Below are 26,763 nucleotides of genomic sequence, written 5' to 3'. Positions count from 1 at the left end.
CACCGTGGGAGCTTTCCTATCCTCTCAATAAATCCTGCTTTCTAAAAGAAAAAAAATATAAATTTTGTGCTGTGGTAAAATACACACTGCATAGAATGTACCATCCTACACATTTCCGGGCATACAGTGCAGTAATGTTAAGTGCTTTCACTGGTTGTGCAACCATCACCACCATCATCCCCAGAAACTCTCTCATCTTCCCAACCGAGACTGTGCCCAGGAAACACCCGCCATTCTGCTTTCTGTCTCTGAGTTTAACGACTCTAGGGGCTCTGCAGCGCTCGTCCCTTTGTGTCTGGCTTATCTCACTGAGCACAGTGTCTGTAAGGCCCACCCATGTTGTAGGTGTGTCAGCACTTCTTCTGTGGCCGAAGCACATTCCATCCTGTGGAGCCATCTCATTTTGCTCGTCTGCCCGTCTGTCGATGGACCCTTGCTTAGGGGTTTCCTTCACACTCCTGGCAGCTCCGGCGTGTGGCCAGGCGGGTGGGAGGGGTCCACTCGCCGTGGGCCTTATTTCTGTTGGAGGGCAGACTGGAAGCCACCGCCTGGACCCGTCCCGCCGGCGCCCCTTTTGCACTGCCTGCCTGCGTTTTGCCTTTCAGAAGCAGCAGTGCAGCTCTGCATTGCGAATCCTGCCGGGACCTTCCTGCTGTTCCTCAGGTGCTTTCATTATCTGTTTATTTTGACTGTTAGAAAGAGAGGACTGGCCGGATGTGGTGGCTCATGCCTGTAATCCCAGGACTTTGGGAAGCTGAGGTGGGAGGATCGCTTGAACCCAGGAGTTTGAGGCTAGCCTGGGCAACTTGGCAAGACTGCATCTCTATAAAAAATCAAAACAATTGAGCCTGGCATGGTGGTGCCTGTAGTCCAGCTACTTGATAGACTGAGGTAGGGGATCACCTCAGCCCAGAAGATTGATGGTGAGCCGTGATCATGTCACCGCACTCCAGCCGGGGCAATAGAGCGAGACCTAGACTCAAAAAAAGAAACAGAGGACCTCCTGTGCTTAAAGTTGACTTGGATTATCATTTGCCAGAACAGATGTCTGTTCCTGTCATCTCTCTGGCAATTAGTGGCTCCTTGGGTGGGTGGGAGTGATCGCTGTTTTCCTATAAAGATACCACCTCGCCATTGGGCCCTGCCCCATGCAGCCAGCAGCTGGGGCAGAGGGAGACCCAGGCCATCCTCCCTTCTGTTGATCAGGGTGGAGCCCTGGATCTGAGACTGCCAGAGAGCTGCTTCCTTGGAGGCCCTCACCGTCAGCAGGGCCAGATTGCTCGGAAACCCCGTGTGCGCCTGGTCGAGGGCCTTGTGGGCCTGCAGCCACCTGCACTCGGCATGAGGCGGGGCTTGTTGGGTATGTCCACAGCACGCTGTTCTCACCGCTGTTTCTGTCCCACTAGGTGGAGGAAAAGGCCAAGTTTGATGGGATTTTTGAGAGCCTCTTGCCCGTCAATGGTCTGCTCTCTGGAGACAAGGTCAAGCCTGTTCTCATGAACTCCAAGCTACCTCTCGATGTCCTGGGCAGGGTGAGTGGCCTTGTTGGCTCTTCTGCATCCACTCTGCTGCTGTGTCTGGGTGGCATGTCCTCCTACCCACAGCTGCATGGTAGAGTCCTACTTGGTGCACAGCCCTGCACTGTCAGGCTTCCCATGGGCTATGGGTGGATTGGCTCCAGGGTTTCCCCAGCCTGTGGGGAAGGTGCCAGGGTCCCTCCATTTTGCAGATGGATAGGCCAATTCAGACGTGAATTCACTGCCGGGGCCTGGGGTTGCTTTGGGCAATCCCGCGTGCCAAGTGTAGGAGTGTATATCTGTGCCTCTTTGTTTCTCTCCTTGTTTTATAATAATATAGCAATAGTTATTATTATTTTTGAATCAGACTCTGGCTGTCACTCAGGCTGGAGTGCAGTGACACAATGACAGCTCACTGAAGCCTCAACCTGTTGGGCGCAAGTGATCCTCCCGCCTCAGCCTCTGAGGAGCTGGGACTACAGGGACCACCCCACCTGGCTAATTCTTTTATCTTTTGTAGAGACGAGCTCTCACTGTGTTGCCCAGCTGGTCTAGAACACCTGGCTCAAGTGACCCTCTGCCTTGGGCCCCTCAAAGTGCTGGAATTACAGGCATGAGCCACTGTACCTGGCTCTTCCAGCAATTTTGAAGATACTGGTGTTGGTCATGATCACCCTGCTGAGCTGTTAGACACTAGAGCCTTTTCCCTCTGCCTGCCTACAAGCGTAGGTATTCTGGATGCAGCTTCCTGTTGCCCTGACAAGGGGGAGTGGGCCCATGGGGTGCCGTGTGCACAGCCTCGTCCCTGCTGCCTGTGTGTTCTGAGTTTCCTATCTGGACGCAGAGAGGATAGTGGTTGTCTGACTAGGGGGACCTGGAGCTGGGCCCATGTGTGGCTCCCGCCAGCCCCCATCCCCAGGCGGGTCTCACTCCTGACCTCTAGTAGACCCTGGAGAGAGGTGCCAATTCAGACTGCCCTGACTCACCTAATGCCATTCTCACAAGTCCCAGTGGAACCTGTGAGGCACATTGGCACACGCTGGCTTGGTGTGGGTGTGCCTGAGATGGCCTGTCTCCATCCTTTACTTGAAACGGGGTGACTGGTGGAGGATCCCTCAAGTCCCTTCATCATCACATCACTGAGAGAGGTGTGGATAGAGCCCTGTTGCGGGGAGCCATGCTGGCCACCCACAGCATCCCAAGGCATGAGCTGTCCTCGTGGCAGGACTGGTGGGCTGGTGGTGGGAACGTTTATATGGCAGTCCTTACAGAATGCCTAAGGGAGGTGACAGGCTCTCAATGCACCCCATCACTGGCAGACAGACCAATGGTGGCACAACGTGTTTTATTAGCAAGGGAGTGCGCCGGGCACAGTGGCTCAACTTGTAATCCCAGCACTTTGGGAGACTGAGGCAGGAGGATTGCTTGAACCCAGGAGTTTGAGACCAGCCCAGACAATGTAGTAAGACCCTTTCTCTACAGAAATAAGAGAAAGGGGCCGGGCACAGTGGCCCACGCCTGTCATCTCAGCACTTTGGGAGGCAGAGGCAAGAGGATTGTCAGGGTCCACTGGTTGAGACCAGCCTGGGCAACTTGGCAAGACCTTGTCTCTACAGTAAATCAGAAAATTAGCTGGGTGTGGTGGTACACGCCTATAGTTCCAGCTACTTGGAAGACTGAAGCAGAAGGATCACCTGAGCCATGCAGGTTGAGGCTGCAGTGGCTGTGAACGTGCCACTGCACTCCAGCCAGGGTGAGAGTGAGACTCCCACTCAAAAAAAGGGGGAGACGTGCCTAGGAAAGGTCATGTTTTGTCAATTTTCTGCCCAGGTTCCAGGGGTTGTGGAACTAAGGTCACTTCCCATCTGCCTTTCTCGTGGTCCTCCACCAGCCCATGTGTGCACTGTATGTGTGTGTTCATCTGTGCTTCTGTGCATCTTTTTACCCATGACCTATACACCCATGTCCCGTGCACTCACCGTAGCTATGCATGCATTCATTTATGTGTGTACACGCCTTGCATGTGTTCATCCATGCTCCATGCATGTGTGTGTCTTTGTACCTGTGACCTCTGCACTTACCCACATCTCTGCCCTCGTTTCCTGTGCACACGTACATTCGTGCCATCACTCCTGTGCATTTATACGCCTACCCCATGGCTCTGAAAACTGACGGTGGTTTGCCAGAGAACCCACAGGCTGGTATTAATTACATTTTGGTGACTTGTCCCTGCCCCAGGGGATACCCCACACTCAGAGCCTGAGTTCTGCAGGCAGGTCTCGCCCTGGCCTGGGCCTCTCCTCCCCAGTGATCCCTGTTGTTCTCTCCCATGCAGGTCTGGGACCTCAGTGACATTGACAAGGATGGGCACCTGGACCGGGACGAGTTCGCTGTGGTAGGCCCACTGTCCTTCCCACCCTGCGAAGGAGGGACATACGCAGCTCCTGGGGGGCTTCTGTCTCGTTCATGTTTCTTCTCTAGTTTTTAGAAAAAGTGCTTATTTTGGCATAATTCTGAATATATAGATAAGTCTCAGTCCAAGTTTACCATCCCTGATCTGAAAAATCCCAAATCCAAAATGCTCCTGAGGAGTCTGAAACCTTCTGAGCACCAGCGTGAGACTCAAAGGAAGTGCTCATTGGAGGGTTTCAGACTATGACTTTTTAGATCAGGGATGCTGAACTGGTATGCACGTATTCCAAATCCAAAACAGTCTGAAACCCGTGGCCCCAAGCCTCTGGAGAGTGAGGCCTGGCCTGTAGTTGGGAGAGTTTTCCGAGCACTGTTTACCTGCATTCCCCAGTGTCACCAGCTTGCTGTGTTTGGTGTCTCCCTCTCCTCCCTTTCCTCCTTCTTCCTCTCACTAGAATTTTCCTTTGAACCATTTAGAGTTAAGTTGCAGGCCCAATACCTCTTCACCCTGAAATGCTTCAGTGTGTATTCCTAAAAAAAGACGACTTCTCGGAACCAGGAAACTCACATGGTTTCACCTCATTTGTTTGTAACATTTTAATCATAGTCTCTGTGTCTTAGATTCTAGATTAGTTGATCTCTTATTACATTATCTGTGATCTAATCTAGAACATTACTCAGATTTTACCAACTGTTCCCAAACGTCCCTTGTGACAGCCAGCCCATGTGTCACACCATTGTCTTGGGTCTTTGGTTTCGTCTCATCTGGGCAGCTCCTCCTTCCATCTTTGTGTCTCACAGCCTGATGTGTTGACGGGCACAGGCGCTGTGTGGTGTGTCCCTGAGTGTGGGCCCGGCTGCTGGTTCTTCATGGGCTGGGAGTCCCGCCCGGGTCTCGTGATGTCCGTGTGGCTTCCTGGTGTGGTGTTGACTCAGCAAGGGGCTGGATGGAGCTTCTTCCTGCAGCCACTCTTCCCCTCTGTGCTGTCTTGTATGGGGACCTTGAGAATGACTTAAGGGCTGGCGTCTGCCCAGGAGACTCCCTGGGTTTGTCAGGGAATGGTTGGTGGCTATTGTTATAGCTTCTGTCCCTCACCTTCACAGTTGCCTTCTGGTGTGGAGGATTTGTTTATGGCCTCGGGGCCTTATTGCTGTGCCCTCAGTTCCACTGTTTGTAACCCTTGGGGACACGGTGAGTTTGACCTAGGGAGTGCCTTCCTGCCAGTTCCTCCAGTCCCCCGACCCCTCCCCTTACCCCCTGGTCCCCTGAGCTCTTTCTTCCCTTTGGTCCAGCAGGGTGCTCCCAGCTGCTCCTGTGTGCTCCCCTGTCAGCTGCCTCCTAGGGCTCCCTGGTTTCTGTTAGTGAGGGTGTGGAGTTAGGACCAGGATCTGGGTGTCGGGTGATCCTGGCTGTGGGGGGCACCACCACTTGTAGGCCATCCGCAACTGGGGCTGGACAGTGGGTATGTGGGACCACCCCCAGCCATGGACATTTGTCTGTGTTGGGCCCCAGGTGCCTACCCTTCTCTCCTCCCTGGGAGCGAGGGAGCTGTGTGTCGGGCAAGGGTCTTCCGTAGGTGCCATCCATACCCCTGCAGCTTCCCGCCCCCTTCTTCCAGCCCATTCTTGTCTGAGTCCGCTCCTGCTGCAGTAACAGCATGCTTCGAAGCCTGGGCAATCGTATGTCATAGAGGTGTGTTGCGTACAGTCCTGAAAACTGGAAAGGCTGAGATGGAGATGCCAACAGATTTAGTGTCTGGGATGGGCCCCTGCCCTGCTTCCAAGACGGTACCTCCTGCTGTAGCCTCTTGGGGGGTAGGGGGTAGGGTGGGAAGCTGTGTCCTCACCTGGCAAAAGGACCAAAAAGGGAGTACCAGAGTCCCTCAGGCCCTCCCTAAGGCCCTGACCCCACTCATGAGGGTGGATCCTTGTGGCCCTGTCACCGCCCAGAAGCCCCACCTAGCATTTTTGCAATGGGGACAACTCAGCATGGATTCTGGAGGGATCCAAACTTCCTAACCATAGCACTGCCCCTCTTTCTCTTCCTCGTCCTCCTTGTCCTCTTTCTCCTCCTACTTCTCCTCCTGGTCCACATTTCCCTCCAATTCCTTCCCTCACATCTTTGGCCTTTCTCTGCCATTACTGGGATTTACTCACTTGCACGTTCCGTTAAATCGCAAAGTGGAATGGTAGCCCCTTGCAGTTAAGGATGATGCTTCAATAAATAGTAATCGAGTTCAGCCCAACCCCAGCCAACCCCCGCAACCAACCTGCTAATTGTATGGAATTCCCAAGTTGTAGAACACCTGACAGTAGCCATCTTTTATCCTGGGGACTGTAGACATATGTAGAATGTGACTTGACAGCACGTGTGAATGGGAACTTGTGATGACTCTGCTTTCTTTATGGGTCAGAGCCCTGGAACACAAGTCGTCTGCTGAAGTCTGAGGAAGCGAGGGACCCTTGCAGCTCACATGCTCCTGGTGCCCTGCCGAGGGTGTTCTTCCCCATGGGGGAGCTTTGGTCTGCCTTTCTTCCTTGAGTGTTTTCTAGGCTTCTCCGCTCACCCTGTTGTCACTGGCTGTCCATTATTGACTTGATTTTTTTTTTTGAGTCGGAGTCTTATGTCACCCAAGCTGGAGTGCAGCAGCATGCTCACAGCCTCGACCTGCTGGGTTCAGGCAATTCTCCTACCCCAGCCTTCCAAGTAGCTGGAACCACAGGCTCACACCACCATGCCCGACTAAATTTTTTGATTTAAATTGTAGAGATGAGGTCTCGCCAAGTTTCCCAGGCTGGTCTTAAACCCCTGGACTTAGGCAGTTCTCTTGCCTCCACCTCCCAAAGTGTTAGAATTACAGGTGTGAGCCCTTGTGTCCAGCCTTATTTGACTTTTGGTGGTGAGATGCGTGTGACGTGAAACTCACTGTGTACCCCTCTTTGAGTATGTGGGTCAGGGCGTCAGCACATTCGTGCCATAGGAAGCGGTCACTTACCTCCCAGCGGACCCACTGCCCTTACCAGACACTGATGTCTCCCCAGCCCCTCACCATGTGTTACGTGTGTTTCTTCTGCCTGCGCTTGTGTCGTCGAGCGACCCGTGGGGATGGCCCTGGCGACGTGGTAGCCGGCTGGGAGTGTGCAGGCACCGGAACCCGCCTGTCCCCACGTGGCCCCACGAGCCCTAGACTTCCGCTTCTCTTTTGCTGGGATCGTCTCTCATCTTTTCAGCCACACTTCAGCTTGATCTATAATGGGTCTCAGAATGGTGTCACTTTGCATGTCCTTTTATCACTAGCTGAATTTAATACTAGTTTTGCAGTGACCATGAATTTTACCTGAACTGCTGATCTGTTCTCTGTGCAGTTATGACTTGCATACTCTTGAAGGGAGTAGGGCTGTGATTTTGCTTTGTTTTTGTTACATTTTCAAGTGGACTTTCAAGCCCTTGTTTTAGACAGAGTTTATTTTCCCCACCTGGCGAGGATAGCATGCCCTTTGGTGTCATTTTCCACATCTCCATGACTTTTTAAAAAAAATTTTTGTAGAGATGGGGTCTGGCCTCGGTTTCCCAGGCTAGACTTGAACTCCTGGGCTTGAGCAGTCCTCCTGTCTCAGCTTTCTGAGGAGCCAGAACAGCTTCTGAATACCTTGACGTATGGGCTGCCCTCCTCATGGTGTTTAGACTTTGGAAGTCACCAGCCCTGGAGCTGGTGCCCCCCCCAAGTGGCCAAGAGATGAAGTTTTTCTGTGCTCGTTTCAGTCTTAGGTAACTCAGCAAACGTCTTGGGCCCTGAGTGGTGGCATCAGCTATTTGGGAGGATGAGGCGTGAGGATCTCTTTAGTCCAGGAGTTTGAGGCTGTGGCAGACTATGGTCACACCACTGCACTCCAGCCTGGACAACAGAATGCAACCTTATCTTTAAAAAACATTTTTTAAAAACTGAAAACAGATGTCTTGGAAAGGTACACACAGGAAGATAGCTCTTCAGAAGAGGCTGTTTCCATCTGGCCAGCTTGGCAGGGTCCTCACGGGCTCTGTCATGCTGTAGTGCCCCAGCGCCATGCTCTCTTGCTCCTGCAGGCCATGCACTTGGTGTACCGCGCCCTCGAGAAGGAGCCCGTGCCCTCTGTCCTGCCCCCGTCCCTCATCCCACCCGCCAAGAGGAAGAAGACTGTGTTTCCCGGCGCGGTCCCCGTCCTGCCCGCCAGCCCCCCGCCCAAAGACAGCCTGCGCTCCACACCATCCCACGGCAGTGTCAGCAGCCTCAACAGCGCGGGGAGCTTGTCCCCCAAGCACAGCGGCAAGCAGACGCAGGTATGGGCCCTTGGCGCTCAAGCCTTCGCACAAGGTGGCCTTCTTGGGTGGCTCAATGTGCACCCCCAGAGAGATCAAGTTTGGGATTAAATCTTTGAGTAGACATCTACTACAGGGACTCCGAATGAGCTTTCTTCCTTGCATGCACATACACACCCTCTGTGAACACCCGTCCGCGCCGCCTGCTGGTCCCTCCCCCCGTCTCTGCTCAGCACAGCCCCCGTGTGGTTCTGGCCTTGCCTGTTCTGGATTGTTTATGTGGTGCCTGTCCTGTCGCTCCTGGTTAAAACCGCGTGGGTGTTTGGTGGGGATGTTGGCGCCTGGGACTGCCCCTGTTACAGGGAGGCGCCCAGCACACCTGTGGTAAGTGATGGGGCAGCGAGGGGGCATCTGCCTTGTGTTGGGAGGACGTGGTGGCTCCATTCCTCCCACAGCCTCACCTCGTGTCAAAACGACAGTTTGAGTCTGGCAAATGTAGCAGCGTGATAGGCTCATCAGAAGAGGGCGGTTTTCGGGCGTTCTGAAGCATGCAGGAGGTGGCGGAACGCCACGTCTAGATCCTGCTTTGTCACCAGCCTGACTGTGGGTGCAAGAAGTGGGGACAAGACGAGAGAGGCTTGTTCAGCATTTCTTCTGCACATGACGTGTCTGTGAAGTTGCGTGTTCGATTTGCCTCACTTCTGTGGGGCTGTTAAGTGGACTGTGGGACACGTGTCATGCCGTTGGGTCTGAAAGAGGGACCCGAGGGATCCCAGAGGCTGCCAGCCTGACGTGGCTCCGACGCACCCCCCCCCCCAACCTGGGGGGGCGCCGGGACCACGGTGTCCAGTTCTGCTCCAGGAGCTTCCCGTGATGAACTTAACAAGCCCAGCGTCCAGGTGGCCCAGTGGGCTCTTCGCCCAGCCCAGCCACGCCTGGCACGTTCTGGGGTCCGGGTCGCCCAGTGGCCATGTGGGGCTTCTGCCCTCCACAGAGGGTAGATGACAAGCAGATCAGTAAACTGAGGAAAGCCAGACCGATGTAAGCAGGTGGCTAGCCTGGAGGTGCTGGGGTGGGAGGGCCTGCTGCAGGTGGGCCAGCTAGAAGGCCACTGACGAAGTCACATTGGGCTGGAGCCTGAGTGACAAGAAGCCATCAAGGTCTAGCCCTCACCAGGCTCTGATGCGGGAGCCCCTGGCACATTCTAGAAGGAGGAGGAAGGGCAGGGTGAGCCAGGGACCAGCGGCGTGGGATCAAAGAGGAGGCCAAGGCTGGGCTGCTTAGAACCTGCCCGAGCTGTTTTCGGAGTTGGCTTAGCACTCTGTGTCAGCAGAAAATCTTTCAAGCTATTTATTTATGTATTTGTAGAAACAGGGTCTTGCTATGTTGCCCGGACTGGTCTTGAACTCCTGGCCTTAACCGATCTTCCCGCCTTGGCCTTCTGAGTAGGTGTCTCTTGCCAGGGTTCTTATTGGGTACTGACAGTCAGGTCAAGAGGCGTGTCTTATCCACAGGAACTGGTGGACTGAGCTCCCTGGAGAGCCCAGGGTAGCAGTTTCATGACCTCTCCCTGGTAGTCTCATGGTCTCATCAGAGACTGGGAGCATGCTGACCACCCCCAACTAGACCAATCTTACCAGTGGCCCACTTTGGAGCAAATGGGAGGGGGCAGCTCCTCCCCAAGAGCAGGCAGCTGGTGGGATCATAGCCATGAAAACAGGAGTTTCCAGGGACCTGCCATCGATGTGCTTCCCTCCCCCACTTTACTCATCTCCAGACTGGACTGTTTGGCTCCCTCTGAGGGGCTGTCCACTTCTGCCTTCATGGCTGGGTAGCCACATCCAGCCCCAGGGCCTTGGTATCCCTCACTCGGAGCTGCGGTGGCCACAGTGGGGGCCGCCCCAGGGTGGTTTGTGGTCAGGTTGACATCAGTCATGCTGCCAGCGTACCCTGAGCTCCCAGAGTTCAGGCAGTGTTTTTGTTTGCACCAGCATTAGGTTCTTGTCATCCCAGAGCTGTGACTTCTTAGGACCCAGAAACCCTTCCCCCTCAGCTCAGCCTGTCTGCCTGTTTACCTCTGTGTGACCCTGGTTGGCTCAGGCCACTGGACCCTTCCTCCTCAAGAGTCCTGACCTTGACCCACCACAGGCCTCGAGCAGCCTACACAGTCCATGTGATGAAATCCATAGTTGGGACTTGGCTGTCTCACACCACATAAGCTTTGGCTGAGCAGGTTCATAACTTTTTCTTCTTTCTTTTTAAAATTAATTTTGTCTCTTGTATGTGTCAGATACCAAATCTGCCTTGGTCATGGAAGGCCCATAGGTTTTGACACATTCCTTGCTGTTCTGAACCACACCTACTCCCTGCCCGAGAGCCCGGGACTAGCCCGGTCTGGGCCACGTGGCTGCCGTGGTCTGGGTCAAGCTGACTTCCCAGGCTTGTTTCCACATCCACGGTGCTCACCTCCAGATCCCGCTGGATCTGGATACGGTGGGAGACATGCTCATAGAAAGTGGACGCGCCGGCCCCTTGTCTCCCAGGCTGGCCACAAGTCCCTTTTCTTCCGTGACACTTGTGACACCTTTGGGTTGTCACCTCTTAGAGCAGTCCGTTCTTACCCGACGGGATCAGCTCTTAGGGGGCAGTTTCCAGCATTGCGGCGGGACACCGAAGGGGGGCAGGCGGCAACGGCGGCAGCTCCTTGGTGGCGCAGTGCTGTAGCGGGCTGTCCCTTGGGCCCGGGTTCCCATCCTCTTGCCCAGATCCCACACCCTCTAGGTCAGCTCATTTAGGTTCATATTCTTGTTGCTGCTGTGATGAAACTGTTTAAAAGGAGTCTTGGGTAAATATTAATTATTTTTAAAAATTAACCCAACGCAAAACAGTGTCTCCAGAATCCAGGGCAGAAACAGCTGTGAGCCTTGTGACAAGCGGGCTGAAGGCCCAAGGTGACACAGCAGAGTCAGCCCCAGAAGGAGCCTGGCTTCACATGTCCTGGGCCTCAGGGTCTCTGAACCAGGAGGTGGCCAGGCCTGGTTGACCCACAGTGTCATTTGCCTCCTAAGTAACAGTGAGCAGGAGGTGGAGGCCACACGGGCAGCCGATGGCCCAGCGGCTGTGAACCTTGTCCTGCGCCAAGCTCTCAGCTCCTTCTGCCTGAGAGGTGGTGGGCCCTCTTAGGTGGTGCCTCCTCGTGTGTGGTATGTCCTCGTGAGTGGGGTGTGTCCTTGTGGGTGGTGGTGGGTCCTCGTGGGTGGTGATGGATCCTCACAGGTGGTGGCTTGTCTTTGTGGGTGGTCGTGGGTCCTCATGGGTGTTGGTGTGTCCTCGTGGGTGGTGGTGGTACGTCCTTATGGGTGGTGATGTGTCTTCGTGTGTGGTGGTGTGTCCTTATGGGTAGGAGTGGGCCCTCCTGGTCCTTGTGGGGGGTGATGGGTCCTCGTGGGTGGTGGTGGGTCCTTGTGGGTGGGCCCTCCTTGTGGATAGTGGTCCTCATGGGTAATGGGTCCCATTTGTTACTTGTCAGTGACGTGCGTGTACTGACACTTTGGGGGGGGATCTTGGTTGGGGAATGGGAATGGGGTCAGGGATGTAGAAGGATGGTCTAGGGAAGCTTGGAACACCCAGCAGGCTGCAGAGAAGCCAAAGACTTCTCTGAGGCTGGCTATGGACCAGGCTGGCTCTCAGGAGATGGTCCTTCCAAAATATACTTCACAGGGTCTTCCCTGTGTGTAAGAAGCCTCTCTTCACACCCCAGGTGGGGGTGAAAGGGCTGTTGGTAGACAGACCACAGGGTCTTACCTCCCTCTAAACAGAAGGAGCACAGGGTGACAACTCGATGGGGCTGATATCAGCCTCTCTCAGCCTCAGTTTCCCCACTTTCCAAATGTGGATCCTGTCTGCCCTCTGGGCTCCTGCAGTTGTCCACATGTGAAGTTTGATGCCACCTGTGTGTGAGAGCACTTTAATCGTCCCGCCTGTAAAAAGCATGTGAAGCCGGGCTCGGTGGCTCAGCCTGTAATCCCAGCGCTTTGGGAGGCTGAGTGAGTGGATTGCCTGAGCCCACGGGTTCAAGACCTGCCTGGGCAACTTGGCGAGACCTCATCTCTACAATAAATAAAAAATCTGCCGGGCATGGTAGCGCGTGCCTGTCGTTCCGGCTACTCGGAAGACTGAGGCGGAAGGATCGCCAGAGCCCAGCAGGTCGAGGCTGCAGTGGCTGGGAGCGGCCACTGCACTCCAGTCTGGACGACAGAGTGAGACTCCAACTCAAAAAAAAAAAAGATGTGAAAAGCAATCCAGAAAGCTTCCAGATTAGCCTTTGTGAAATGCCGTTTCAGCCTGCAGTGAGCTGGGTGGTGCCAGTGACTGATAAGATGCGTTTTGACGAGATATTCCTGAAGACTGACCTGGACCTGGACGGCTACGTGAGCGGCCAGGAGGTGAAGGAGATCTTCATGCACTCTGGCCTCACCCAGAGCCTTCTGGCACACATATGGTAAGGTGAGGGTGGGCAGGGGGTGCTGCGTTGTGTCTAGGCTTCCACTGTGTCTGGTGTTATCACTCTCCTGGTGATAACACTGTATCCTGGCAGGTCAGGCCATCCTCAGGGGTCCCACCCGGTCCTTCTCCAGTGCTCCAGGCCCCTTGATTGAGTAGCTGGCTGGTTCTTGCTGGTGACGCAGCTTCTAGCAGGGCCTAGCCTCAGAGGCTCCAGCCCAGGCCTGTGCATCAGGTTGTGCCACCTCCCTTCGGTGGCCCTGCTCTGGAAGGCTGGTGCCCAGCTCCTGGCGGGAGGGCGAGACCCCCCCTCTGTGCCTCAGGGCAGGCCTGGAGCCAGCCTCCGCCTGCCAGCCTCCAGGGGTAGGTTCCTGCCGTAGCAGCTGGGGGGACGCTCCCGTTTGAGCCTGTCCTCGGAGCCCGGGGCCTGAGGAAGGGGCTCACTTGGGAAGTGCAGAGAGGAGAGGATTCCATGCAGTCTCAAGGCGGACCCCCCGAGCAGAACATTGGACTCAGTATGCAACTTGGTGGTTGAAGGGAAGTGACCATCCTTAGTGACTATCCACAGATGTCCCCGCTATGAAGTGCGTTCCTGGGCCCAAGAGCCAGCTGGCCCCCACCAGCACCCAATGGCGGAGCTGTCTCCCTCTGGCCAGGGACAGTGGCTCTCATCCCCTTCGACCCAGGGCTCCCTTGAGAAGCCAGTGAAGCCCAGTGGCCTCGTTGTCCCGAGTAGTGTGCACATGCAGCTCTGGGATGGTGCGGTGGCGCCTTGAATGCCACGTAAAGGGGCCGTCCAAGGAGAGGAGTCCGTGTTGTGTGGGCCAGCGTGTGCCTGACGTGTGACATGGTGAAATCCCAACTCTAGCTGGGTCAGGAGGAACGGGCGGGCTGCTCCACTCAGGGAGGCAAGGGCTGTAATGGACGGCGATCTCTGGGACAGTTAGGCCACAGTCAAGGTGTATCTGCTGGTGGCGAGGGGTGGAGTACAGCCTGTGTGGAGACGGCTGCCGAGAGGGATTGCAGCGTCCTGGGGCAGAGACCTTGCCCCTGTGGTGGCTGCTCCTTCCCGACGGGTCTGGCATTTGCAGGTTGGATGCTGGCAGAGTAAATCCTCTTTCTTGGAACCCTCCACACACGATGCTCCTTGAGGCAGGTAGAGCAAAGAAGAGGCGGGGGGGAGGGGCAGCAGGCGCCCAGGAGCTGGCTGTGGACCCCTGAGAGGCCAGTGGTGTGAAACAGTCTTGTCCTCAACCTCAAACTGCCCACAGCGAGGCATCTTCCACAGCCTGTCGAGCAACGCTCCGAGATCTCGTCGCTCTCCAGGTCCCTTCACAGGTGGCTCTGTCTGCTGGAATGTCCCGGTCCTCCCAGCTGTCACAGCTTCTGCAGTGACTACACATGAGGTGGCACGGGAGCCCGTTTTGAGGGAGTGGTGTGGCTGGAGGCAGAGCTTCCACGGGTGTCCAGGCCGCATCCCGCAGCGCCAGGCTTTCCTTCCCTTCGCTGCTGACTCCTTGATTGCCTTGAGAGCTGTGGGGCTTCTCGCCCAAACTCCCCAAGACCCTGTGTGCCTCAGTATGCATGCTGCTTGTCCTGTCTCAGGACACCAGAGAGCCCTGTGGGCCAGGGTTGTCCTGTGCAATGCGCTGTGCCCTGTGGTAACACCTTTTGGGCACTGAAGGAGGGTCTCAGTTCATTTGAGCTGCTGTGGCAAGCTACCTGCTGGAGTTGTTTCCCAACTGTCAGCAGCCCTGATGAGCAGAGGCAGGTTAGGACTTGAGGGAGTCAAGGGGGTACCTGGTCACAGAGCCTCAGCCTCAACGTGGGCCAGACCTCCCACTCACCTTCAGCCCAGTGATGGCTCCTGTCCGTCCTGGCTGCCAGGGCCGTGTCTCCCAAACCATGGGACAGCATGTGCACCCAACAAGGCCGAGGTGTTTGGGAGGACAGAGGGCCCGTGTCCTAGAGCTTGGGCAGGCCCAAGAATCAGGACCAGGAGGCCAAGTGTGGAGGGAGCCTCTATAACACAAGGCTCGAAGTCTCAGGGGGCCACTGGTATCTGAGTCAGGCCCGGGGGCCCTCGGGCAGCCAGGAGCCTTGTAAATGGGTGGCTTAAACAGCAGGCGTCTTTCCCAGCTCTGGGGACTGCCCCTCAAGGGTAAGGTGCTGGCACACCTGCGCTGGTGAGGGCTCACATCCTGGTTTGCAGATGGCCGCCTTCTCACTGCATCCTCGTGGCAGAAAGGGCAGAGCGAGTTCTCTTGTAAGGGTGCTGATCCCTCATGGGAGACTCCACCCTCATGACCCCATCACCTCCCAAAGGCCCACCTCCTAATACCATCACGTTGAGGGTGAGGATTTCGCACAGGGATCTGGGAGGACACAAACATTCAGCCCGCAGCAGGAGAGGGAGACTGGTTGCTGAGCTTCCCGCCCCCACCCTGCGGACAACCCGCAATGCTGCTGCTGTCCTTGTTGAAAACGGGGAGTTCAGGCCATCGGATAGTGTAGGGCTGCAGGAGCAGGCTGAAGACTGGAGAGTGTGGATGCAGGGCCACAGCCTCGTGTTTCTGGGAGGCCGGTCTCCGCTTAGTGCAGCCCCACAGCCCACCTCCCACACAAGATAGCCGAGAGGGGAGAGCTGGTTGCGTCCCTCTGTTGGACACTTGTGAGGGCGTCTGTGGTTGGTTCCACAGCCTGTGGGGAGGGGCCAGAGCTTCCCTTGCCTGGGGAGAACCCCTGTTTCACACCCCCTTGGGTAGGGGCGCTGGAGGTGGGGCCTGGGCCTGCTTCCCAGGAACAGAATGTTAAACAGAAGAGGAGCGGGGGCTGGCCGCCATGCCCCGCTGTGGCTTCTGTTGTCCTTGTTTAAAGAGTGTGGGATCAGGGGCCCGTGTCCACCTCATAGGCAAGTCCAGCGCTGTGATGTGTAATGAGCTTCCCTGCGTTTTTCCCAGGGCCCTGGCCGATACGAGGCAGACGGGGAAGTTAAGCAAAGACCAATTTGCGTTAGCTATGCACTTCATTCAACAGAAGGTCAGCAAAGGCATCGACCCCCCACAAGTCCTCTCACCTGACATGATCCCCCCCTCTGAGAGAGGCACCCCCATCCCGGTGAGTAGACTCCAGCCACACCCTGGTCGTGTTCACATCCCTCCTACCTCCTGCCACGAGGGGGCGCTGGTGGCCCGCGTGAGTCCCAGAGTCTGGCCTTCCTCTAGGGCCTGAGTGGCTGGGCGGCCCGACTCGTCCCCAGGCTGCTGGCCGTGCTCTTGCTGCCTCCCCCTGTGGCCTAAGAGCTGACTTGGTCCCTGGTCTCCCCCCACTGTGGCCTAGGGTGACTTAGCTCTGCTCCTCCCTGCTGCCGGGGGTGTCAGTTGCTGTCAGTGATCTGAGCCCGGGTTTGATTCCAGGACAGCTCAAGCTCTCTGGGCTCTGGGGAGTTCACTGGCGTGAAGGAACTGGATGACATCAGCCAGGAGATTGCGCAGCTCCAGAGGTATGTTGGGATGGCTCTCCCCTCAGGGCTCGAGTGTACCTGAGAATTGTGAATACCAGAGACATGTATGGAAGCATGATTCTCACGGGGTTGTTCAGAAGGAAGGACAGACACAGATTCTTCAGGCTCCCGACCTGGCTTCAGCGACTGGGAGAATGACCTTCTGTTCGAGTCCCTGTCAGCCTGAACCCACTGCAGCTGTGGTCTCAGCCTCATGCAACAGCCCCCTTTAGTACCAAGAAGGCCTGGCTGTCCTGGGTGGACAGAGCACCCATGGCACGGAGCCGCAGGGATGTGAAAGGGCCCCACGTCCAGGTCTCTGGCCCTACTCCCTGTGACCACTGCCTCAGTTTCCTCACATGCTTTGTGAGGCTGTAGACAGACTGCCTGCTCTCTCAGAGTACAGCATAAAGAAAGACATCACTTCCAGACCCCCCCCACAGAGCCTCTTCAGAAGCAGCAACCTCCTTCCTGCTAATTCTGGGGGAAGATGGATGCCAGTGATTTAGGGGGTACCAGACAGAGGAGCCCAAAGGCATTTTGCCTTCGTTGGGAAAGGGGGTGTTGACTTGCCTGAAAATGAAAAGGGCCATTCCATGCCAGAGTGGCCTGGGCCCTGCTCGTGGCCAGAGGGTCCGTGGGTTGTTTCCAGAGGCATAGCCTCCCCAGGCCTGCTGGACTTGTTTCCCAACTGTCAGCAGCCCTGATGAGCAGAGGCAGGTTAGGACTTGAGGGAGTCAAGGGGGTACCTGGTCACAGAGCCTCAGCCTCAACGTGGGCCAGACCTCCCACTCCACCTTCAGCCCAGTGATGGCTCCCGTCCGTCCTGGCTCCCAGGGCCGTGTCTCCCAAACCATGGGTCAGCATGTGCACCCAACAAGGCCGAGGTGTTTGGGAGGACAGAGGGCCCGTGTCCTAGAGCTTGAGCAGGCCCAAGAATCGGGACCAGGAGGCCAAGTGTGGAGGGAGCCTCTATAACACAAGGCTCAAAGTCTCAGGGGGGCCGCTGGTATCTGAGTCAGGCCCGGGGGCCTCGGGCAGCCAGGAGCCTTGTTCCCTACAAGGTGACAGGCAAGCGTGTGTGGGCACCATATGGGGGAGTTGGACCTGCAGCCACCTTGAGCAGGCTGCCTGGAGTATCCCTCGTTTGGAGTGCATGCTCCTTGTGCCTCCAGACAGCCGTGAAGAGCTGAGCGTAAGAGGGCGAGACACTGCTGGCTACCAGACGGTGGACATGAGCATTCGATGACCATGGGCGCCCATCTGGCTGAGTGTCCCAGAGGGGCCTTGTCGTGCAGGGCTAGGTTCCCCTGCGGACACAGGGTGTAGTGTTGGTTTCTCTTGCCATGTAACATCACCAAAACCACACAGAGGTACACAAGTCCAGGTGGGCCCGGGTTCTCCTGAGGCAGAGGTCAGGGTGTCAGCTGGGCTGGCCTCTTTATGGGGCTCTGGTGAGAACCCACTTCCAGGCTCACTCCATTTCCTGCAGCCAGGCTCCAAAGTCTCCTTTTCAATGCAGGGTGTTGGCCAAAGGCCTCCCCTCCAGGCCACTCGCGCTCCACCTCTTGCAGCCCTTCACCTTCACAGTCAGCAGGGCTTTGGTCCTTGTCAGCACAGGTGTCTCTGATAGCCTCTTGGCTGCCAGGTAGAGACATGCTCTGGCTATAGAGGGTGAGTGTGTTGGAGCGGTGCCTTCCTTGATCTCAGGTCCACGCTCAGTTGAAAGGGGGCTGACAGGGCAAGCAGCCGGGGTCATTCTTACACTTCTGCCAGCAGAGGGGCTAGCATGGGTGGGTTTTGTGGGATGCGTGGAATCGGGTCTTGGGAGTTCTTATTCATTCTGTGTTTCCTTAAAATGTTTTTCAACGATCAGAGAGAAGTACTCGCTGGAACAGGACATTAGAGATAAGGAGGAGGCCATCAGGCAGAAAACCAGCGAGGTCCAGGTGAGGCGTGGCCCAGTGGGTTGAGTCTGCTTTTGCGTTAGTGGCAGGAGGACCGGGAGCCTGCACCAGGTAGAGACATGGACTTGTGAGGGCTTCTCCCTGAGTTTTTAGAAGTCACCTGTAGCCATGGACAGGGCTTCTTTTTTTAGTTAAAAATTTTTATTATTTTTATTTTATGTATTTATTTTAAAAATTTTAAAGATGTGATGTACAATTCAGGATTGGGTATACAAATGATCATTGTACAGGTAAAGTTTGGGCCTCCCTTTGGTCCCCATTTCACCTGGTTTGAGATCAGGCACCCTTATTGATGAAGTGTGCCCCTCTTCTCTCCCGGCTTCTCTTTTTTTTAAATTGAGATACAGTTGGCCCTCCATATCTGGGTTATTAAGTCAACCAACTGCAAATCGAAAATATTTGGAAAAAAAAAAAACAATAAAAAATAATCTAAATTAATAAGACAATGCAGTATAACAGCTATTACATTGTATTAGGTATTATGAGTGATTTAGAGATGATTTCAAGTGCGTGGGAAGATGAGTGTAGGTTACATGCAAATACTACCATTTATATTGGGGACTCGAGCATCCAAGGATTTGGGTACCAGTCCCTTGCCAGTACTGAGGGATGACTGTATTCTTCACCTGTCATAAAATGTACTCTTTTAAAGCATACAGTTCAGTGGTTGTGAGTATATTCACTGTGTTGCTTAATTATCACCTTGGTCTAGTTCCAGAATGTTTCCATCAGCCCAAAACAAGCCCCGTACCATTAACGCTCATTCCCCATTCTCTCCTCCTCCCACTCCCAGCCCCTGACAACTACCAGTCTGCCTCCTGCCTCTGTGGATGTGCCCATTCTGGACTTTGCTGCCTATGGAGTCACGCACGATGCGGCTTCTCTGTCTGGCTTCTCTCACTTGGCGCCGTGTGTCTGAGGCTGTCCTTGCCATGGCCTGTGCCAGCGCCTTGCTCCTTTCTGTGACCGAGTCGTCCTCAGTCTGTGGCAGGGCCGTGCTGTGTTTATCCTCCATCTGTTGATAGGGTTTAGGATTTCGGGTTTTCCCACCTTCTGGCTGTTGTGATGCTGCTGCTAGGAATACTGCGTGGAAGTTTTTGTGTGAACATCTGCTTTCACATCTCTTGGGTGTGCACCTAGGAGCGAAATGTGGGCCCTGCGATAACTGTTAGACTGACCAGGAGCACCTGTTTCCCAGGTGGTCATGCCGTCTTATGTTCCCACGCACCATGCCTGGACTCCAGGTCTCCACAGCCTGCCGGCACTTGCTGTTTGCCGCCCTGTGCTGGCTGTCCCAGGGCGTGTGGAGTGGGCCTCACCGTAGCTGGATTGCACATCCCGGGTGCCTTCCTGCTAGCGTTGAGTACCTCTTCATGAGCTCATTAGCCATTTGTGTATCTTTGGAGAAAGTCAGTTCAGATACCTTGCCAGCTTTTCTATTGGGTGTCTTTTCATAACTGATTGTAAGAGCGCTTTAAGTAGTTTCTTGAGTAGAATGTCCCTTGGTAGATCTGACTTGCAGGGGTCTGCTCCCATTGTGTGGGTTGTCTTTTCACGTTCTTGATAGTGTCCTTTGAAGCACAAAAGTTTTAATGTGGTGAAGTTCAGTCTATTCTGTTTTTGTCCAGAAGTGACCCCGTGATTGTTCCCTCCAGATCCACTCCTTGAATTAAAGGCCAGGGGCAGGGAGTTTGGGGAGCAGAGACCCCAGCTTCTCTACTCCCCAAAGTAGTTTCCTGCATGATTTGGTAGTCAGGTGGGGAACCAAGAGCCAGGAGGCTTTTGTCCCCATGGTGGAGAGTAGAGAGACCCTGGACTGCCTCCAGCTCTTCTGTCTCATGGTACCAGCCTCCTAGAGCCCAGGCTACCCTGGGATGCAGCCTCGCCACCCCACAACTGCCCTCACATCCACCCTGCCCTCACTCCCATTGCCTCCATCCTGCCCAGGTCCCTGCTGCCTCCTCTTCTTGGACCCCCAAGCTTTGCCATGCTATCCCTGCACTCGTCGGGGCACACTCCACACAGTGGAGGGAGGCGTTTCACCACAACCGTTTGCTATTTCTGCAGTCGTCATGCATGTCTTTTGTTGTAAAGGTAGACGTGCAGTGCAAGGCTAGAGGTCCTTCTCCTCAGGTGCCTCTCCCCAGAGGTGCCGCTTAGCTCCTGTGGGGCCTCCAGAAAGGTGGGGGCGCCTCATGTGGACCCTCCTTCCTGATGGCAGGAGTGTGGTGTACCCGTGTACCTGCCGCAAGTCCTGCTTACTTCTAATCGTACCTTGGAGGATGCGGTGCCTGAGGCATCCCTCAGTGTGGGCTGTGCCGGAAAGTTCCAGGCAATCCCAGTGGAAATTGGCGTTGTCGATGATCTTGCTGTCACAGAAATGGTGTCTTCACATGCATCCTGTACCTCTAAGGCCCCTTTCCTAGATGTGGACCCATCAGGCAAAGGGCTGGTCTATCTTCTGGGGTGGAGGGAGCTTTAGATGTGGAGTCATTGTGCCCCTGCTTCCCACACACACATCCTTGGGGCAGCATGTGGCTCTGATGCCATCCACTCTCTGGCCCCAGCTGCAGCACAACGCCTCTCCCCACTTGGGGCTGCACCTTCCCTCCACTGGGCTCTGGGCCTCTGGCTCGTCACCTGGCCGGCACCTGCACACCTGGTGTGTCTACCCTGAATGTTGCTTCTCAGGATGTCTTCTCTACCCGGGGGTCCTTGGGACCTCTTGTCCCAATGTGTTTGCTTTGTGGGTGGTGTCTTTCCTGTCCATCATTGGGGAGTCACTGGGGGTTCTCATCAGACCCAACCCCTTCTCAGCACCTGGTCTTTTAGGCCTCAGTGAGTCTCTGCTGAGGGAGCTGGTGAGGGACAGGGCTGGGGCTGCACACCTGAGATATGCACGTTGCAGGTGTGTGCATGGGTCCCCCAGGATCCAGCCTAAGTTGCAGTCTTGTCATCTTGGTCATGCCTTGTTTTTACCAGCCTCACATGCATCCCTGTGACTCCTCCCTAGGAATTACAAAATGACCTAGACCGTGAAACCAGCAGTTTGCAAGAGCTCGAAGCCCAGAAGCAAGATGCCCAAGATCGCCTGGACGAGATGGACCAGCAGAAGGCCAAGCTGCGCGACATGCTAAGTGACGTCCGGCAGAAGTGCCAGGATGAGACACAGATGGTGAGGCCTGAGGGGCTCCTCTGCACTCTGGTTACCTAGAAAGAGAATGCTAGAACATTGCTGGTTTGGTGGAGTTTTTTTGAAATGTCACCTGGGGTCACCCGCCTGTTCCTAGAGACCGGGTTTGACAAGTGAATGGTTTTGGTCCCCATGGACCTGTGGAGGATCTCCCCTAGCCTGCACCCCACACCATGGGGGTCCTAGGGTACCTCTCTCCTCTGGGCATCTGGCTCAAACCAGGAAGGCCGTGCGTTAGTAGACTGTGAGCACTCAGGCCCTGGGGACAGATTGTGTGCTGCTCACAGGCATGTCCCTTCCCATTCCAGAGCAGTGTCTGCCGCATCGGGGTGAGCCTGTGTGCCTTGTCACTGCGTCTCATCCTGGGCTGTGGGGAGTGCCCTGTGAGGAGCCACGTGTCTGGGTGGGCGCAGCACCTGCTGCCCTGGGAGACTTGTCTCATGGGAGCGAAAGGTCCTGGCAGAGCACTGTTTCAGCCCGCATTTTGAGTCCCTCTGGCATGTTGTTTTAGATCTCCTCATTGAAGACACAGATCCAGTCTCAGGAATCTGACCTGAAGTCGCAGGAGGATGATCTGAATCGGGCCAAGTCGGAGCTGACTCGGCTGCAGCAGGAGGAGACGCAGCTGGAGCAGAGCATCCAGGCGGGACGGGCCCAGCTGGAGACCATCATCAAGTCTCTGAGGTCCACGCAGGATGAGATCAACCAGGTATGTCCATGTGCGGCCGCAGCCAGCACCTTCTGCCAAACAGAGCTGCTGTGATGTCACAAGGCTGCAGGAAGACTGAGGGACTCCTGGGGTAGCAAGAAAGCTCATGTCATGGTGCCGTGCTGTCTCATTTCTGGTGACTGGCTTCTCTGCTCCACTTCCGACCGTGGGCACTGCCCGGAGTTGGGAGGGGAGCAGAGGTCCCACCTGATGTGCTCTTCTGATGCTGTGATGTCTCTGTTATGCAGGCAAGAAGTAAGCTTTCCCAGCTGCATGAGAGCCGCCAGGAAGCCCACAGGAGCCTTGAGCAGTGTGACCAGGCACTGGATGGGGCCCATGGTGCCAGCCTGACAGACCTGGCCAGCCTCAGCGAAGGCGTCTCCCTGGCAGAGAGGGGCGGTTTTGGAGCCATGGTAAAGGTTGAATAAGCATGTTGCAATCCCAGGCTCCGGTCCCCCAGTGTGAAGAGAATGCCTCCAGCCCCCACCAGAGCTGTCCGTGGTTGGCCATGGTCCGTCCACACACAGGCTGTTTCCTAGTTTTGCTGCTTTTGCACATTCGCACTGGGTCCTGCAGCCAGGGTGGGTGACCATGCTCCATCCTGGCGTCCAGAGCAAAGCCCAAGATAGGCCTGAATCCTTTGCAAACCCCTTTGTGAAGCCCTCTATCCTCTGGAAGCATTTGCACAGGGCCCACTACCCAAATTCAGAGGGTTTCTGAACTTAGTCAAAATTGGATCAATTGCAGCTCATTGTGGAAACCCCACACGCTGTTAACTTGAGGTATATGTGTGTGCGTTGTGTTTCCGCAGGGAGCACCTTGAGGAACAAATGTGTTGCTAAGCTCTAGATACATGACAGGCGGCCCTCCAGGGCATTGCTGTGTTGGCTGCAGATCAGGCTGTGTTCAAAACCTCAGCACTGTGTTTCCACCTCGTGGCCCTGTGGCTGCATCAGGTCCAGGGTGGGGGTTGTCAACCCTTAGATTTCTTTGGGTTCTGGAGCCCCGGGGCCCAGACAGGAGCGACATTTTCCTCAGGTCATCACTCCCTGTCCATGCCAGAGTGTGCTGTTGTCACCCTGCGCTGGGACATGCGGTTTCCAGTGCCATCTGGCAATGAGTACATCTTTATGCTGTTGGGGAGCAGACGGGACGGGCTGCTGGTCTGACGCCTTGTGGTGCTGTGCGCCTGCAACCCCTCTGCGATTCTTCCGGGCTGCGCCCAGTCCTCCTGTTCCTGGCCTGTTTATGTCTTGGGTCCTGCCCCATGATAATAACAGCTCGCACTCTAAGCGCGAGACTCACCTCCTTCTGTTCATTCCTTGAGTTTCTTTTTTCAGTGTCCAAGTTTTCAGGCCCAAGAGCTCCCGGGAAGGCTCCTGCCTCCTGGGTGGCTTCAAGGATGCTGTTGGAAGCTCACCTGCCTCTGGCCTCTGGCCACGCTGGGCACTGCCTCTCCTGTCCTCTCAGACTCTGTCCCATGGGCGCCCTGGGCCCTCTTCCGCTTTCTGGTCTCCGTTTGAGTGATGGGCGATCGGCCTTCGAGAGTGTGTGAGTTCCTGCTTTGCCCTGCTGTTCTGGTGTGCGTTTCTGCCTCCCTGGCCTGCTCTTGGTTCCCCAAGCGGCATCGTCCCGGCGCAGCTTCTGGCAGTGCAGGGAGCAGCTCCTCTTCGGTGCCCCTTTGGTGGGACACGGGGTACGTTTCCCCGGAAGCCGCCGGCAGAGGGGCGGCAGCAGCAGGCGGCCAGTGACCCACCTGGATATTGTTGCTCGTCTCTTACGCGGCGAAGCTGGCGTGAGCGTCACTTACTCTTGGAACGCTGACGTCAGGCGTGTTGCCTAGAAATTGGTCTGAGGGGAAGCCATCTTTGTCTTGGTGTGCAAATACAGTTTTTAAAGCATCCTTCTGGTTTGTTTCCATTTCTTAATACACGCTTTGAAGAGGGGTTCTGTTTACTCCTGGACGTTTGAGCCTGCGCCAGAGCAGAGGAGGGGTTAGGTAGGGGCTTAGGTCCCTGAAAACAGTGCATCCAAAGTGGTGCGTTCAGAGCTTTCTGTGGACAGTTCTACCCAAGTTACCAAGTTTTGTGTTAAGTTTGCTTGCCCGATATGACTTCGTCCAAGAGACACAGAGTTCTTAGAACCGCGTTTCCTTCTTGCCTCTTGTCTGATCATGAGAATACTGGCATCTTGTCAGAGCCCAGGCAACCTGTCTAGCAGGGAGGAGGTAATAAATACCCTAGACTCCAACCTCTCTGAGGTTACGTCATGAAAGGTCGGATCTCTGTCACATCTAGCCCCAGGGGCAACCTGAGACAAGGTCTCACTGGGTTGTCCCAGCTGGTCACAAACGCCTGGCCTCAAGCGATCCTCCCACCTCAGCCTCCCAAAGTGCTAGGATTGCAGACATGAGCCATTGCACCTGGCCGGAGCCAGTCTTACTGACTCTCCAAGACTGATGATCACATAGGGACTTGTAAGCTGGTTGGGAAACCTTCGGTAATTTGGAGTCTAGCATGACGGGAGTGTTCACACCACGGGAACTGCCAGAAACTCCAAGTCAGGGCTTTTTCTCAGCACCCTGGTTTGCCCACGTACCTCTGCCCAGCACCCTTCTAACGGGAGGGGTGTCATGGACATGTCTCCAAGTCCGTTCTTCGTGTCAGTTTTTGAGGAAAGACAGGCTTTGAGGCTGGTTGCTGAGTTTGCCACTTGAGGCATCTTCCCCTTGTGCAGGGCATGCCATTCATCCTACGTTGTAGGCACTCGCCTGCCTGCTTTGCAGCCCCGGGTTGGCAGGTGGTCAGTTCTTCTGGGTGGGTGCTCAGCTGATGGTGGAATCGTGGCATCTTTGTCTTCTCTGAATCTGCGACGGATCAAAGCCACCTCTGGTGACCCCAGCCTCTCAAGTCCTACTTGTTTCTTCCCAGCCTCCCTCTTGGAGGCGGGTAGCATTTATAGCCTCAGGGACTGTCAGCGGCCAGAGGTTCAGATTCTCTGCCATTGGACACTGCTCTTTGGCAGTCTTCCAGGTGACAGTTGAAAACACCCAGGAAAAAGAAAGAAAAAAACCCACTTGTAAACGAATGTCAATGAAAGACTAATAGAAGCTTCCATCCTGAGGCTAAGCTGCCATTCTTAACTCGCCACTCTATCTGGGTCATGTCCCTCTTTGTCCTTCCGGAACAAGTGTTGCCCTCCCTGACAGTGCAGTGTGAGAGTCCTTGCCAGCCTCGGATGTCCCCCACTACTCACCTGTCTGAGAGCCCCATTGGTTCATGCACCGTGACACCCACACAGTCCCAGTGTGGTCTCCAGGTGGGGTGCTTGTGGACATCTAACTTGCCCAAGAACCCGGTTTGGTTTCCCCCTTGGGAAGCCCTGTGGTCGGAGGCTCCGTGAATCCCAGGCAAGACGCTTCCGTGTTCATCCGTCCCAGCTGAGGGTGAGCCCCAGGCCCACTCGTGCCCGCTCGCAGCCCAGACCAGCAGCTTCTCTCAGCCCTGCATCTCTGAGAACCGCTTGTGTCCTGAGCCGGCTGTGGGTGGCAGCAGCCTTGCTAGAGGCTTCCTTGTGGACCTTTGATGTCATTGCCCCAAAGCATCGTCATGTCTTCATGGAAGCCTCGGCTTGTTAACATCTGGTTTGAGTGAGGTGGAGTACTGGGCTGGCTTGCCAGCCCACACAGATGCCAAGATTGGCACCAAAACATTGATTCTGCTTTCTAAATATCACAGGAAAACATTGGTATCCTCACTGAGGGTGTGTCTATGAGCTAAAACATACTCGCTTTTTCTATCGAGTGCCTTGTCCCCTGTATTACAAACCACCCCTTCAGGCTGTTTTCCACTGTAAAAATGGAAAGTAACCCTCTTTCCCTTCTGGTTTACATATGCTTGTTTGTTTCTAGAAATAAGCATCTTCTTTTAGAAATGCAAAGTGGCGAGGCTACACTGGCGCTGAGCTGCCTTGATCCTGTTTTCTCACAGAACAGAAACACCCTGTGCTTCTCAGTGTGGGAGCTCCACCCTCTCAGATACCCATGAGGCCCATATCCACTGGGGGGCATGCCTTGGGATGAGGCCGGCTGCAGTTGCTAAGGGCTTTTCACATTTCTTCATGTTATTTCCAAAAGCATAACTGTTTTCTGACTCAGTGACTTAAAAAAATTAAATTTTGGTAAAATAGACATAACGTGACATTTGCCACCTTACCTGTCCTGAGGTGTGCTGGTCCATAGAGAAGTCAACTCAGTGTTGTGCAGCTAAGTTCCAGAGCATCTTCACTTCATTAAACACTCCCCATTGCCCTCCCCAGCCCTGGCACCCACCTACCTTCTGTCTCTGTGACACTCGGGGCGTCATAAAAATAGAACCAGACAGCATCTGTCTTTTGTGTCTGGCTTGTCTCACTGAGCACGGCGTCCTCCAGGTTCGTCTCTGTTGTAGCAGGGTCAGCATTCCCTGCCTTTTCAAGGCTGAATCACACTCCACTGCTTGGGTGGACCACATTTGGACCACATTGTCTTTATCCCTTCGTCTGTCCGTGGACACCGGATTGCTTCCACTCAGTGACTTTTTTTTTTGAGTTGGAGTCTCACTCTGTCGCCCAGACTGGAGTGCAGCGGCCGTTCCCGGCCACCGCAGCCTCGACCTGCCGGGCT

At 55.2% G+C, this 26,763-nt stretch overlaps 1 protein-coding gene across 2 annotated transcripts in view; it reads left to right on the top strand.

The window, feature by feature from the left end:
- Window positions 1–26,763, top strand: part of EPS15L1 (epidermal growth factor receptor pathway substrate 15 like 1) — a 61,245-nt gene that overhangs the window by 5,825 nt on the left and 28,657 nt on the right. For both annotated transcript variants that reach the window (XM_021706043.1, XM_021706040.1), the window contains exons 6-15: window positions 1,407–1,532; window positions 3,853–3,912; window positions 8,014–8,247; window positions 12,570–12,727; window positions 15,690–15,846; window positions 16,146–16,231; window positions 18,108–18,180; window positions 21,212–21,373; window positions 21,903–22,100; window positions 22,349–22,513. In XM_021706043.1, the coding sequence (XP_021561718.1) occupies window positions 1,407–1,532; window positions 3,853–3,912; window positions 8,014–8,247; window positions 12,570–12,727; window positions 15,690–15,846; window positions 16,146–16,231; window positions 18,108–18,180; window positions 21,212–21,373; window positions 21,903–22,100; window positions 22,349–22,513 (1,419 nt within the window). The remainder of the gene's footprint in view (window positions 1–1,406; window positions 1,533–3,852; window positions 3,913–8,013; window positions 8,248–12,569; window positions 12,728–15,689; window positions 15,847–16,145; window positions 16,232–18,107; window positions 18,181–21,211; window positions 21,374–21,902; window positions 22,101–22,348; window positions 22,514–26,763) is intronic.

Source organism: Carlito syrichta, unplaced genomic scaffold (genome assembly GCF_000164805.1).
Source record: "Carlito syrichta isolate Samal-C Ts95f unplaced genomic scaffold, Tarsius_syrichta-2.0.1 Scaffold115613, whole genome shotgun sequence".
Taxonomy (NCBI): Eukaryota; Metazoa; Chordata; class Mammalia; order Primates; family Tarsiidae; genus Carlito; species Carlito syrichta.
Note: the sequence above shows the minus strand (reverse complement) of the source record. Positions and strands in the feature narration are given on the sequence as shown.